This window comes from Sciurus carolinensis, chromosome 8, assembly GCF_902686445.1.
Source record: "Sciurus carolinensis chromosome 8, mSciCar1.2, whole genome shotgun sequence".
Lineage (NCBI taxonomy): Eukaryota > Metazoa > Chordata > Mammalia > Rodentia > Sciuridae > Sciurus > Sciurus carolinensis.
The window spans coordinates 60,470,055-60,486,317 of record NC_062220.1 but is presented as its reverse complement, the minus strand read 5'-3'; the positions used below and the strand labels follow the sequence as shown (position 1 = coordinate 60,486,317).

Genomic DNA, 16,263 nt, shown 5'->3' with positions numbered 1-16,263 from the left:
AATTACTCATTTGAGATTAGTGAATTATCTGATCACTGATTAGTCTATTTCTCTGAACAATTTTTATCATAAAACAGGTCTCTCTGCATTAGTTTTCAAAGTTTAGATCCCATGCACAAATTATCCTAGAACATCTATGTGTCTGGGTGCCCAGGTAAAGAGGATTTAGACTCTGGCTATCTCCCAATCCACCCTTTTCTAGACCTTATTAACCCCTTCTGATTTCTGTCTATTCACATCTCTGTTTCCATGTGGAATGGAAATTCTCAATGTTACTAGTGTGTCAGAGGACAGGATAATGAGGAAAGTAGCATATTACAAGAACACTCAGATATGATCCTGCCAAGACTGATGATCTTGACAGCTGCTTCTTGCTGCCTGCTACTGTCTTTTCTCAAGGTCACCATGAAGTTACTTCTTTTTATTTTTCAACTATTTTCATGATCACTCCTCCATCTTTGTGGAAAATATTCTTCATTTTCCCACCCTTCAGTGGGCTCTCAGAGTTAAATCCATATCTTCCTAGCCTCCTAGAGTGACCTCAGCACTGTCAGGGGTTTCAGGCATCACCTACATTGTGTCTCCGATCTCTCGCACCTTCTCTGCTGAAGAGTATCTGCAATGACACCCTCTTTGACTTATCTATCTGAATAGCTCAACAAATCTGCAACCCAATGTGAGACAGGCTGGGACTTAAATTTAATTACTTATTTTCAATAGCTTCACAGTCCCAAGCAGACAATTTAATCTTTCAAAGCCTTAGTTTATATACAACTGTAAAACAGGGATAATGATTTTATATCACTGGGTGGTTAGGAGGTTCTAATGACAGATTTTAGGTGATCAGTTATCTTTGATGCACAATAGGTCAAAGGAAAGAAAAGGTGTGTCATTCAAATAGAAATTCATTACTTTCCAAATCTACTTGCTGGTTTTCTATTACCTTGATCAGTCAATGACACTTATTTCTGCCTATTTGCACAACTAAACATTCACAAATCAAGCCACAGGTGACTCTGCAGTCATCTGGTATTTTCCTCCTGCTAAATAGTTCTTGAATCAAAAAATCCCTCTCAACCTTCTTTTCCCATCTCCTGTCAAAGGACTCATCATTTCATGCCTATAACATACAAAAGTTTTCTTTTTAATTTTGTCGTTAATATATCCTCCACATCATTGCCAAAGTGGTTTGTCTAAAATGTGAGTGGGAAGTGACTGTCATACTCTAAAGCGACCCCTAATGAGTCACATCCTTGTACAACTCCATGTGGTTTGCTTCCAACAATAGAACATTGCAAAGGTAGCCAGGTGCAGTGGCTCATGCCTGTAATCCCAGAATTCAGGAGATTGAGACAGGAAGATCACAAGTTCAAGGTCAGCCTCAATAACTTAGCAAGGCCCTATGCAACGTAGTAAGACTCTGTCTCCAAATTAAAAAAAAAAAAATTAAAAGAAAAAAACAAAGGGATCGGGGATATGACTCAGTGGCTAAGCACTTCTGGTTCAATTCCAGGTACCAAAAAAAAAAAAAAAAAAAGGCAAAATGATGGTATGTTGATACCACAATCATGCTACATTATATGAGACCCTGTCTCAACATATCCAAGGAAGAAATTCTGCCAGCCTTAAAGAAGCAGTCAGTTTTGAATAGCCAATGAAGAGATCCATGTGGAAGGGAACTGTGGGTGGTCTTAAGCAGCCAACGGCCTCATTTCTGTGACAGCAAGAAATTGAATTTTGCCAAAACTCATGTGGGTTTGGAGGAGGACACTGAACTCCAGAAAGGAATGCAGCCTGGCTTATGCTGACTATAACCTGTGAGACTCTGAACAGAGGCCAGCTTAGCCACATCTGTGGAGACTAGGATATGATAAAGCTGTGCGGTTGCATGCCAATAATAATGTGGCAATTTGTTATGCATCAATAGAAAACTATCAAAAATGTGTTGGGCAGCCACTTCAATGTTCAATAGATACTTATTGAATTGGATTGACTTGTCTCCTTCATTGGGCTGCAAGATTCATACAGGAAAATGATATTGCTATTTTTCTTTATTTTTAATAAGCCCTGGCATCCAATAAGCTCTATAAACTCTACTGAAAAAATAAATGGCAGAGTTGTGGTATATGACCATCATATTCCATATTAATTGGGAAAGAGATAAAAGACATATTATCATTTTGCATTAATCAGTAAGGGCTTTCACCAGAGCTTTAAAACAAGAACTGATTAATCTTTATTTTAAAAATTCTTTAGAAAAACATAAATCGAGCTAGAATTCAAAAGCCAGTTGCATTAGTTTTATGTTGTGGCCATAAACAAATTATCATCAATTTTGTATCTTCAAAGAATGTGAATTTATTATCTTGGAATTCTGGAGACTAGTAGTCCAACACAGATCTCACTGTACTAACGTCAAAGTTTCAAGAGGTTGCACATTTGGGGAGAATTTACATCTTGCATTTTCCAGCTTCAAGTGACTACCTACTTTCCTTGGTATATTATTCCTTTTCTCTACTTCCAAGTCCAGCAAAGTCCCATTACTCTAACACGTTTTCCACTGTCACATCTCCCTGTGGTTGTAAAAAGTCATACGATTAGATTCCCCGAAAAAAAATCTCTTTATCTCAGGGTCAATACCATTAAACATACCTGCAAGCTCCTTCTGTCAATTAAGGTAACATGTCCACATGTCCACAAGTTCAGAAAATTAGGAAGTAGAAGAAAATTGAGGGAGGGAGTCATTATTCTGCTACCACATTAATGGATGAGAAAAATAAGCATACAACTAAAAATAGTAAAATGCATATGATTCTAATGCCACAGACTTACCTCAGAAACTCCAGTTTCTTTTTGTTCCAATTTACACATTTCACATTCTAAAATGAAATATTTCCTTCCATTTCCTAGAATTTGAACTCTTCCTAGTTCAATAAAAATTTTTTAAAAGCTGGCATTCCACACAAACCACCAGTACAACTGACAGCTATAGACCTCCTACAGGCAGTCACAGAGAAGGCCTAGCCTGGCTGTGCAGCAGGCTGAGTTCTTCTTGTTAGGGACAAAGACTGCCAAGTCAGCCTCGACAGCCTCAGGGAAACTTGGCAGCACATCAAGAACAAAAACATAGTGTGGCTATTTATCCTTGACACACAGACAATGGACTTCATAAATTAGTGTCTTCAGGCTAGAAAATTTTCTTACATTCATGTGAGCACAGGGTTAAATAGAGGCAACACACAGGGAAGAGATTTCACTGTAGTTGTCCTGAAGTCATCTAGAGAAATATGTGATTGCATAGTAAATGAGCCCATGTCACAGAGCAAATCTTTGCAACTCTCCTGCTGAGAGGCACTATGTCCTTGCAGGATCTTCTGAAATCCTCCAAATCTATCAGTCAACTCTGCAGAATCCATTTCAACTAAGTAAACAGAAGCATGACAAAGAGTTTTATGTGTGTTTTGGTGAATATGCAAGACATTTTGGATACAGATTGAAACCCCATTTTAGGAAAAATTTTTAATGTGCAAAAATTTAGTGATTTATCTAAAACAGTTAGCTTTTTCACTGCTGTGACCAAAAGACCCAATAAGAACAACTGGAGGAGGGGAAGTTTATTTGGGGGCTTATGATTTCAGAGGTCTCAGTCTATAGATAGCTGGCTCCATTCCTTGGGGCTCAAGATGAGGCAAAACATCATGATGCAAGGGTATGGGGAAAGAAAGTAACTGAGAACATGGCACCAAAAAGCAGAGAGAGCACTCTCCTCAGCACAAAAAACTCCAAAGTCATGCCCCCAACGACTCACTGCCTCCAGCCACAGCCTACCTGCTTTCGGTTACCACTCTAAATGTGTTTCAAGGCAAAGTTGTCCAAATCTTCCCTTTCACCTTATAAAATGCAGTTTGTTAACATGAAAAACTTGGTGATAACATGTGGATGGGTTAGGTGAATGGCATCACTCAAAAGAAGGGATGTCAACACTAATGCTGCGTGTTAACCACATCAGAAGTGTATCTTGAGATAGGTGGTAAACAACTTATTCATAGTAAAATAAGAAACACCAGTGAAGTTAACTTTGTTAATGGAAAAGTCTGTAAAACAGTGATGGCAAGTGAAGTAGAACATGAAGAGGAAAATGTTTAAATGGTAAAATTGGACTGAGGATAAATGTTTAAATGGTAAAATTGGACTGATTTGTGTTCCAGCTGTATCATTTATCAAATATCTATCTGATCTTAACTTTTCTGAGATTCCATCAGAACCCAGTGGAGGATAGGAGGTGCAAATCATTCACTCACCCATTCATATAACACTTACTGAATGATGTACTCCTCTAGGTACTGTCTTTATAGCACTGAATATGAGTACCAGTACTACCCATCCTGCACCCCAGCCCGCTCTATGGAGTCCACATTCTTACAGTTCTCCATAGAGAACTTATAAGGGTTGGAAGAGATAATTTTTATACCTCCAAAAGTTGGCATCATTTTAATACTAAGAAAATATCTCAGAAGCATGAAAAAGCATACATTTTTACATTATCAGAATGCTAACAATTTAAGTGGGTAAGCTGAGAAGTGTAGCAATATTAAAATTTATGAAACCATTATGTGAGATTTTACTATCCTTGAAATAAAATATCTCTGAAGATTAGCAGTAAGGAAAATGATTTTGTTTTTAGAAATAATTTTTCATTAATTAATCAGATAATGAAATTGACTTTCTTTTCCTATGTATGTTTTTTAAAATTTTTAAATTTATTCTAATTAGTTGGACATGACAGTGAAATACATTAATACATTTTGATAAATCATACATAAATGGAGTATAATTTCTCATAAATTTTCTTTTTGCACATGTTGTAGGATCACATCAGTTAAGGTCAAATTTAAATGAGAACATTTGTCTCTGGACTAACTGTACTCTATAGGCTCTCCTTCTCCTCCTTCTTCCTTCTTTTTAAAATATATCCCTCTTTGTTACTCTTCTACATGATCAAGCAGTCATGACCCCATGATTTATCATTTTTTTTCCTGTCAATTCAACCATCATTTCACTCTGTTCCACTAGTACTGCCAGCTGTGAAAAATCCCCCACAGAATCCATGGTAAACTCAGAAGTTTCCAGATTCTGCTTTGGAAAGCAGTGACCCTCAATGTTATTAAAAACCAGTGACTTTAAAAGAGATTTGCTTCTTACTCCCTAAGTGAAGGGGCAATCTAGACATCATCCTTAGACTGACATTCATGCACCACTTCCAACTGACAATACACACACACATATATATATATATATATATATATATTTTTTTTTTTTTTTTTTTTTTTCCCCCTGAACTCAAATTCACTACTCTAGCTATCAAGTTTTGCATGGAGCATCTTAGGGAGTTCTTTAAAAATCAGAATTCCTGGCTCTGTAGTTCATTAAGTGTGCCATTTTAAGAGCTACACTGCCAGAACCACAAGTTACTAGGAAGCTAGTTATCCTCTAATGCTGCAAGGCAAGCTTTTTAAAGCTTTAGTCACATATGTGGCACACACTTCAAAACTCAACACTTTCAAAAGGCCTACTGAAGCCAGCGTTCCAACTTAATCCTCACCCAGTTAAACGGAAGCTAATAAGAAGCTTGAAACAGCATATACAATATAAGAATTTTGGCAGAATACCACATTTGCTGACCCTACATTAAAAAATCATAATGATACTAAATCATCCTAAACCTCTAAACTCATTCACAAGAGTACTTTTACTCTTTCATCAAAAGCTACATGTCATTCTGATTCATGTATAGTGCTAAAAATATAAATTTGACAGAATGTGTCTGAACCTGACCCAGACACTTAAATATTTTCATAACTCCAGAAGCAAAAGGAAAATGGGCAAAAACCTCTTGACAGTGCAATACTGTCTGCTCTGAACAAATGGTCTGGATGTTAAGTACTAGGTGGCAAAGTTAAAATAGAAATGCTAATCCTATGAGAGCTCTTGCCTGCTGCTTTACAGCCCTTCCTAAAGATAAAAAAGAAAATGAAGAAAGAAAGAAAGAGAGAAAGGAAAAAAAGAAATTTAACAAATACTACAGAATAAAACAAAATGCTGATTTTAATATATATATAAAGATTTTTTTTTCAACCTGTTATCTTTCTTGAAGTAGTAGAAGGAATGAGTGGGAAAATAATTAAGTATATTCAGCTTCTGATTTAAGTTTTAAAAAAAATAAAGTATTTTTTAATTCAAGATAAAACAACAAATGTTTATTTTGGGCAACATTATAAATCTGTGTTACCACTACCTATTAGAAAAGAGCTTCTTTAAGGTTAATTTTCCTAAAATATTATAATTATCAACCAAAAAAGAGGTCAGTAAACTTTTTCTGTACACAGTCAAGTAGTGTATACTTTAGGCTTTGCTGGCTAAGGGTGTCTTGTGGCAACTACCTAATTCTGCTATGGTAGCACAAAAGCAGTCACAGACATTATGTAAATGAATGGGCAAGGTCATTCATAAGAGGTAAGGATCAAAACTCCCTCTCTTCCCTCCCCCTGCCATTTATTTATTTTGCTTGGCATCTGGCAGCACATACAAATCAATCTGAAACAGTCAGATGAGAGTGTAAATCCAGGTTACCAGCATTTCCGACTTAGCCACCATTATGCACTATAATGGTAATGAGTAAACTAACATTTACCAGGCATTAAGCCAACACAACTACCATGGAGATTCTGTGAGCTTCAAAATCATTCATAATATTCATATTGCATACGATTACTTTATATCCTACTTACATCCCAATGAACTGTCACACAAGTTTTTCCTGTGGCATCTTCCTTGACCACTGATGCTTTCACCAAATTCCTCTGACTGTCTCATGATGGTATGGAAGGGATGTCAGAATAGAAGCTTCCCTCATTGTGGCCATTTTTGGGTATCAACATTTATTTATAGCAGCTGGAGGGCTCTCTTATACTTGGGAATTTGACAACACCCAAGAAATGTTTTATTCTTCCATTTAAATACATAAAGCTAAGAAATCCTGGGACAATGACCTGTGATTCTCCCAAAAGTCATTTCAGAAAAGAGAAAATTTTCCCTTTTAGTGACAGACAAAGACAGAGAATTCTTTTTGTAAGAAATCCCTCCCCAGTACCGCCAAAAAAAAAAAAAAAAAAAAAAAAAAAAAAAAAGGAAATCTCACCAAAAAAACAAGAACTACTGGGGCAGCAAATATTTTATATCAATATATTTGGTGGTAGAGTTTCAGGTTAACTGAAATCACTGTTTTAAAATTAGAGTGCAGTCTGACATGACAATATGGAAAAGGATCAATGGTTAAGTGAGTTACCATCCCTCAGAAAGATGCTGTTGGCAGAGGCATTGCCATGGCACGCACTTTCCTATTAGGATAGAATTCCCAAGACACTCATGAGGCTTTGCAAGCAATCATTAGTATGGCTTCCCACTACAATTGAAAACATATGCCTAAATACTGTTTTTGAGAATGACACAAGTGTTTAAATACCAACATAAAAAGTCTATGTAAAGGTGCCAGAAACTTATGTGGTAAGAAAAGCCAAAGAATTTGTGCAAAAGCATGTTTCTTACTGTCTTCTATTTGAATAAACATTGCTAAAGATTTAAAAGGCTTCAAAATTCCATCCATGAAATCTACATATTTTATGTAGATTTTCATGAAAAAAAAAAGTAATCCAACTGTGGCATCAAAGTTCACCTTTAAAATAGGCTTCCAAACAGAAAAAAGAAAATCTTCTTTTCTAGGAATACAAGATATTAGGGAGCAGTGAGATGCAATTACCACTTTGCTTCAGGAAAGAAAATACTTTTTAAAAATGCAAACTCCATATAGGATAACCTGAGCTGAGTCTTAAAGCAATTCTTTATAGTCATTTACATGGCACTTACATTTTTTGGAGAATGCAGCTTATATGCAAGTTAAGATTAGCTTTCACGGGCATTCATGAATTTATTATATTACATAGGTAACAATGAACCTAGTTAGGATTTCTATTTTATCTTGAAAAATACTTATTGAGTTAACCAGGTTCTGTGATATGCCTAGAGAGAAATTATATACTGAGGAGAGAAACTTGAGAGGAATGTGCAGTCGTGAATACCAAAATGGGAGAATGAATTAAGTTAGAAAGTCTTAGAAGAAGATAAATTGAGTTTGAAGCACAATGTTTGAAAATGTTAATGGGTCACACAATGTGTGTTATCTACCAGTAAATTGTAAATTCAAATGTTGAGCTTAGAAAATGGCAAGGACTAATGATACACATTTTGGATTTGTTTGCACAGAATAGATAATCCAAGTTAAATGAATAAAAGAGATAACCAAGGAATATATAAAAAGAAGAAGACCACGGATAGAAACTCTGGGCACACACACACACACAGGAGCAGGAGGAAGCCAGGTAATACGAAGGAGCAGCCAGAGAATTCAGGCATACATAATGCACGTTTTAAGCAATAGGCAAAAAGAGGTTCTATGATGCCAAACAATGCAAAGAAGTGAGAGATATCACACTGGTTAGAAGACTGCATTTTTTTAATCATGAAAATATTCAAGACCCAAAATTAGCAATCAGGTAGAGGTGGCAGTGGATGAGATGTACATCTCATGTTATATCACAGCACAAAGTTTCTAAGCCAAGATTCAATGTAGGATAAAAATGGAAGAATAAAGTGATTAAGAATTGAATTGATAACAAAGGTCCTGGAGATGGCAGAATAGCAGGAATAAAACTTGAGAGTTGAGTGAGGCACTGTTAGTCTGGGGAGGGGGGGATTTTTCCTTAGTTGTTAAGCAAGCAAAGAGGGGACCAGTAAAATCTGAGGCATGCTTAAGGCGAGAGAGAACACCAAAAAGTCCATTTTAGAAGATTCTCAGTTTCCGAAATTTCAAGTTGAAATTATGTGAGAATGAAAGACTCAGCTCTGGGGTTTTAAGTATAAGAATAAAAAGGGATAGAAAAAGAACGTAACAAGCAAAGCACACCTTGAAAATTTTATTTATCCAAGAAAAAGTAACCACATTTTAAAAATTGGAGTAGAGTTCATCCTTTTTTTTTTTTTTGTATTAAGAATTGAATAACCCAGGGGTGCTTTACCACTGAGCTAAGTCCCCAGTCCATCTTTTTATTTTTTTTTTATTTTGACACAAGGTCTTGCTAAGTCATTTAGGGTTTTGGTAAGTGGCTGAGGTTGGCTTTGAATTTGCAATCCCCCTACCTCAGCTTCCCTGTGGGATTATACATGTGTGCCACTGCACCCAGCTAATTCATTTTTAAATTTCAGAATGTATCCTCCATCACTGTTATATTTTATAATGATTTTTACAGATAGATTTTATATCTATTTCCTAAATTAGAAGAGAAACTAGCATATTTCTTGGGGTAGTTCCGATACTACAATAAGACAGAGAATGAGTTCTATCTTTGCCTGTACCATAGATAGGAATGTGTGAAATTCTGTCATTTGTAGCTACATGGACGAACCTAGAAGACATGTTAAATGAAGTAGGCCAGGCATAAAGAAATATTTGATCAGCAAACCAAGGTTATTTCCTTTGTATAGTGGTTCTCAAACTTTAGGGTCCATCAGAATTACCAGAAGGGTTTGTTAAAATGCAGATGGCTGAGTCTCAGAATTCCTGAGATAGGGTCTGAAAATTTGTATTTCTAAAAAGTTCTCATTTATAATGGTTTTTCTAGTGTGAGGATCACACTTTGAAAACCACTGTTACAAAACATTTCCTGTTCATTGTGACATATGTTAAATCTATAAACAACAGTACTTTCACTCAACTTCTGTAAATTTGACAAATTAGAATTTGTGGATGTATAAAAATCACAATACTAATATTTTCAAAAAGCCTGAGTCAAATTTGTTTCCAAATATTGTATAAAACATGTTATTTATCATTATTAGTCCCCTTAGAAAATGGCCCCAGATACTGATTAAGAAGTCACAGAGTTTGCTTTACTTCAGGGGAATACACTTAAAATTTCTTCCTGCCCTAATCCAGCTCAGTACTTCTACATTTTACTTGAATATTGCCAGGAACTATTCTAGAGGCTCTACATATCAACTCATTGGTTCCTCACAACTCTCAAAGTACTTTATTTTATTAGCTCCATTTACAGATGTGGAAACGGGGGCATAGTGAGATTAAAGACCCCACTAAAAGCCAGACAAAAGTAAGCACTGAAGTCTTCCTAGTGTCAGTATCATGGTGCTTATCTGTGCTTTATTATCCTACACTTTGTGAAGTATGGCTTGAGCTCCAATACCTACCGGTTCCAAGAAACAGGACATGGTATCTACCATCTGCAGCATTCACTCGATCCACAGCGATCTTTGTGTACTTGTAGTCGGTGCCTATGCGGACAATCAAAGGCCGCCTGTGGATTGGGTAGATGGAATTGTACATGAGAGGATGGTTCCGAATAAATGTGACAACGTCATCTGGGAACTCCTTGGTGGTTCTCATGTTGGGTGTAAATGCTCCTCCTGGGCACTAAAATGGAACAAAACAAAATATATACAAAAAGAACCAAGTTAATAAAAATGGTTATTTGGATTTAGTAATAAATGAGACCTCTCCTTTTTAAAACACTTAAATGCATTTTGCTATTCATTGGGAAAATAAATGTGTGTGTGTGTATAAAACTATCTGCAGAAAATTAGTATATAGCATGTTCAATTGGACCACTGAATGAGGCTATGTCCACATATCCTACTCTGTTTTCAGAGAGGAGCTGCTGCCATAATTTGACTCTTCTTTATCCATCGCTTTTCTGTTTCTTAATTTCTTCCTGACATTATCATATTATATAAAAAATGTGGACACAATCTAATGCTGCTGTTGGTTAATATCAGTTAGATGGCCATTATCAAAGTTAATCAGAATTCATGTGTAAGGGTTTCACTCTATCTGACCTCCACTTCTAAGAGGAGGCGATCTCGGAAGCTGGAATTTGGAAGGGGTTAACAACCACCATCCCTTGCTCTCTCTATTAGTACTTAACTCAAGAAGAACTGCAAACAAAGACTGTTGGACATAGACATGACCACCCAATTTGGACAACTATTTTGACTACCTCAGTGGAGACAGCTCTTTCACTCTTTGGTAAGATTTTTTAATTTTTTAATTTATTTATTTTTATTCTTTCTGTATATGTAAGTGTGCATGCACACTCATGTGAATTCTTGCTATGCTGATTGGTTCAAAAATTATATACAAACATTTATTTGTTTATTTTCTCTTATTTTTAGCATTTTTAATGTAATTATTTTGGACTAGCCTTGTCTTTTGAGGGTTTGGGTTTTTTGGATTGTATATTTTGGTTTGGTTGGGTATTATTTTCATTTGATATTTCGCATTTCTCTTTCTCTCCTCTTCTCTGGCTAATGGCCAAATACTATTGTTCTCCCAATACTTTCTTCTATTTTCCCCTTCTTCTGTATGAAAATCATGTGTTACATCTCTTTTGCATTCTCTGTTCAGTTTTTGAAATAGTAAACTCTTTTCTAACTTCTTAACACATTTTATTTTCCCCTAATTATATTTTATCATCTTTTAGAATTAATTGGCTTATCTAACTCTTGCCCTCACCATTAATGCTGATACAATCACTACTGTTGTGGATGATATAGTTGACATCTGCTGTTTGCTTTAAAGTCATATCTAGTTCATGGTTATTGTTTTTACTGTTGACAACTGCTAAACCCACCATTCTTGTTTTTTGGTGGTAATTAATGTTGGACACATGATAGTAGAAACTAGATATTTACTTAAATGATGTGTATTATTTGCAATGGTCATTACTGTTATTTATTTCACCCCATTCTGTGAGGTGTTAGGAACCTAGAGGGACACTAAAAATTCACAGTTAAGAGACTGTTTCTGAAGTAAACCCAACCAAAAGACAGTGTACCTTGCTCCACACATAAATTAATGGCACTCAATCTTCAGTTATACCTTAATACAAAGAATAGAAGAGACAAAAACCTAAACTAACCATTAGACTAACTCCCACCCCACTCAAGTTAGGGTGATCATTAATATACTAGACAACATAGTAGACACCTGCTATCAAAAAAGAAAAAAAAAAAAAAGAAGAAGAAGAAGAAGTTGGAATTTAGATTGCATGTGGTAAATTGGATGTGGAAATAACATTGTCCTCTAGAAAAGACTTTAGTCATATCCATTTCAATTAGAATAAAATTCCAACAGCTTAAATGGCCTATAAACCCCTACATGACCTGGTCTGGGCCTGCCACCCCTGTTGTGGTTCTTGCTATCCCTGAACTTCCAGCATGCTTCCCCTCCAGGATCTGGGCTCCTTCTGTTCCCCATATGGCATATTTTTTAGTTCTCAGTTCAAAAGTTGCCTCCTTTAAGGTAATTACACATAAAAATAGCTCCTCCTCTCCATCTCCATTCTCTACCTCCTTAGCCTATTTTTCTTCAAGCCCTAACAGTATATTGTATATTATCTGCTTGTATCTTTATTGTCCATTTTTCCCTCCACAATGTAAGTTGTGTGTTGAGAGCAACTGGATTTAGTTTGTTCATTGCCATCAGACCTATAAGAATAGTGGTAACAACAGATATTTGACAAAGAGTAGTTGAGTGAGTGGACTATATGATTCATTATATCTAACCTAGAATTTTGGTATAAGGGCTGCATGCAACAGATTTTCAACTCTAGCCAGGAGAGGAGAGATTCAGAGCATCAATTTCAAAGGGGCAGACAGAAAGCAGTAATGAGATCTAAAAACAGACTGCTGGACAGCTTCAGCAGTCCTGGAAAGGAACCCTGACAAGGGCTTCTGAGGAGAAGCTTCCTAAATGTAACATCACCTAAGGCCAAACTTATGAGTAGGCTGGGAGTGCTGAAACTTGAAACATAAACTCCCTCCTAATTACAAGCTGACTGTTAAGTAATATGAGCATTATTGTTCAATATAATATTTTAACTTACATAAACATTATTTACCTAACTGTATTAAATAATTGACAATATCTCTACTTACAGAAACAAAACCATTTGACATATTTTCTTGAAATGCATAGTTACTCCTGTTGTTTTCACTTACCTTCATAGAGGCTTGGAGTAAAAGGGGAGTAAGAAAGCAAGCTTCCTGATCAATAGCAATAGGAACAACATCAGTAGTAAACTGCAGGATATCATGGGGGCTGTTACCAACTGGCCAGTTATACTTGAGTCAAAGGTGGCTATGGTTCCTCATGTCCAGCTACTACTCCTATGCAGGAACATAAGCCTAGTGCTGCCAGGTTTTATCAGAAGATAGAAATGCAGAATTTTGTATGAAATTTGCCAAATCTTTAATTGTTGACTCAGTTAAAAAGTAAAACAATTTTGGGGTTCAAACACAATATGGCAGCCTCTTGGTTGAACCCTTGCCACAGCTATCCAATGGCATTAGTTCTTTTGTGTCAGTGTTGCCGCACAGACTTGCACTTTCAAATACATCATCAGATTACTAGTATGATCTCACTTCATTTAGACAATATCAGCATGATACAATTTTCAGAATAACTTGACTAGTTAGAATTACTAGAACTTTCTTTAGGATCAGTAAATATAGTTCCCTTTTTGGACGAAAGGCTCAGGAAGCAATTGAAATGGCTTAATGAAGAAGAGATAATGACACAACTAATAAAACTAAGGTTTATGCTCCTTATTCCATTATCTGGAGGTCATATTTTTTTAAGGAAAAGCATTATATTTAAATATAAATATTTATAAATTCCCCACAATGAAGGGCAAAATGAGGACAAAGAATATAATAAGAGGTTGTTCTAAGCTGGTAGCTGTGCTCCGTAATTCTGTAAAGTATGGAATTATGGGTAACTTCTACCCTTATTCTTCACACCAAGCGGAAAAAGAGAAATACATTGCTCACTGAATGAAAACATGGAAAGAACAATGCATGGGCAATTTAAACAGTTCCAGACCTTCATAAAACACCACTAATTATGGCTTGCTAGGCTGAGACATCTCCTTAAATATTTGCAAAGCATTCTCATTTGTAAGTTCCAGAAAGATCCAAAGTTAGCATATATTACTAGGCAATTTTGATCATTTCCAGTTAGTACAGATTGGTGTATGAAGAGCATATTAAATTATTGGTACCTAGTTTCTGCCCTTTACTCAAAGATAATTGAAATTCATTTGCAAATTATGTTAAGGTTGCTTAAAACCACAGTTCTATAATAAGGTAAACCAAATAAATCAAATCACTTCAGTGACTCTGCACTCATTTGAATACCTTCCCCCCACATTTGAGACTTTTGTTATATATTCACAATGAACTTCTCCCTTAGGAACAAATGTCTCCTAAGATGAATTTATTCTTAAATTTACAAAAGAATTATTTTGATAGTAATTATTTCTTCCATTAATTCATGCATAAACTTTGCAGATAAGATGTAAAATGATGAATACAAATGCCAATAAGAACAAAAACAGATTACCCTTTGTTGACTCTACCTGCCTGGTGAGTTGACTCAGTGTAACACTCCCAAGTACAAATCAGATGTGATAAAATTTTCCCCTCATCTTGTAATAAAGTAAAATACATGTGTTGAAACCTCCAGTTAATGTAACATCCATAGGCTATCATAAAATAAAACCCTTTGTCCATTAATTAGGCTGGTATCTCATTCTCCAGAAGGTTAATTTTGCTCTGCAAATAGCCATTAAACAATTTTGGTTAAACTGTTCCTTTAAGTGTTTGCTTTTCTTCAGTCCTTCTATCTTTCTGTTTGTCAGCAGTGGCAAGCACCACTTTTCTGAGTAGAGACATTTTAAGTGTTCTTAAAGTGTTAGATGAAATGCTAGGAATAATCATTTTAAGGAAGTATCAACCAACTTTTTTCCTATACTCCTGTGCCTTCTGATTCTCCACAATGTTCTCCTATCCTCATATCTATTATAAAAGTTATCAAATGATATAGTTACATACTAACAAACATGTGTGTGGTCATTCTTTGTAACTCTTCTATTCAAAAAGGTATTTGGATTCGAGTGTGGTGGCACCCACCTATAATCCCAGTGGCTCGGGAGGCTGAGACAGGAGGATTGTGATTTCCAAGCCAGTCTCAGCAACAGCGAGGTGCTAAGCAACTCAGTGAGACCCTGTCGCTAAATAAAATACAAAGTAGGCTGGGGATGTGACTCAGTGGTTGAGTGTTCCTGAGTTCAATCACTGGTACCCACTCTCCCCCAAAAAATAGTATTTGGATGTGCCCAGTAGGTGACAGAAGAGTAAGAAATTGCTGCTGCTTTCTAGACAAATTCTCTAGTAAGGAAGATGGACATATTCAAAGCAAAACAACTAAGAAATAGAGTAATAATATGAGACAAATAGAAAATAAGGTACAGAGCTTAGTCCAGGATCAATTGTTGTACATAAAAGAGTCAATATTTTTTAAATGAACTTAGAACAGTGGAGAACTTCAGGCTGCCAGGATCAGTGCAGAAGCTTAGAGATGAGAAAACAAAGGTTGAAGTATTTAAGAACTGCGTGGAATTCCTGGGGCACTTAAGCAGATGGTTCTGCTACACTTATAAATACATATTAAAATCGAACACTTTTATTAGGTTCTGTTTTAACAGGATATGCAGTATATACAAAAAACTATCTTCTGCAGAAGGTTTATACACGTTGCAACAGAATAAAGTAATATATAAGCCGGGCCAGGGAGAGAGCCTGCAGTCTTTGGCTGCCCTTTGTAACATACCAAAGGTGTCTTGTTTCTTCCACAAACTTGAATTACTTATGGAAAAACATTGTGACACAATTGGCAGGCTTCCTCCTACTGACTTGAGCTTGCTGGTTGGGCCTTTGCTAACACCACTATCAGCCCTGCTTTAAAAGAAGCACCTACAGGGAGCATTAGAATGAGGGTATAGGATTTCTGCCAGTGTCATTTCTCTAAGAACACAGTCATATGTTTATGGCGTTGACCTGGCAACCAGACTACTGTGTAGGGAAATAAAGTACCATGATCATAGTCCACTGTTCACTGGGAGGACTTCAGAGGCAACATTCTTAACCCAAGAGGAGAGGGAATGCTTGGGGCACTTGGCGGCAGGTCCTCTGGCTACATGAGCAGGAAGCCCAGGGAAGAGACAAACACTGGCCACTCTGAGTCAGAGAGCTGACTTCATGGTGTTTTGCTCTGTGAAGGGTGGAGGGACCAGGTCT

General features: G+C 36.2%; 1 protein-coding gene across 1 annotated transcript in view; it reads right to left on the bottom strand.

The window, feature by feature from the left end:
* Sema3c (semaphorin 3C) overlaps positions 1-16,263 on the bottom strand; it is a 157,432-nt gene that overhangs the window by 31,368 nt on the left and 109,801 nt on the right. The window contains exon 12 of the mRNA XM_047560600.1: positions 10,318-10,540. Coding sequence (XP_047416556.1) covers positions 10,318-10,540 — 223 coding nt within the window. The remainder of the gene's footprint in view (positions 1-10,317; positions 10,541-16,263) is intronic.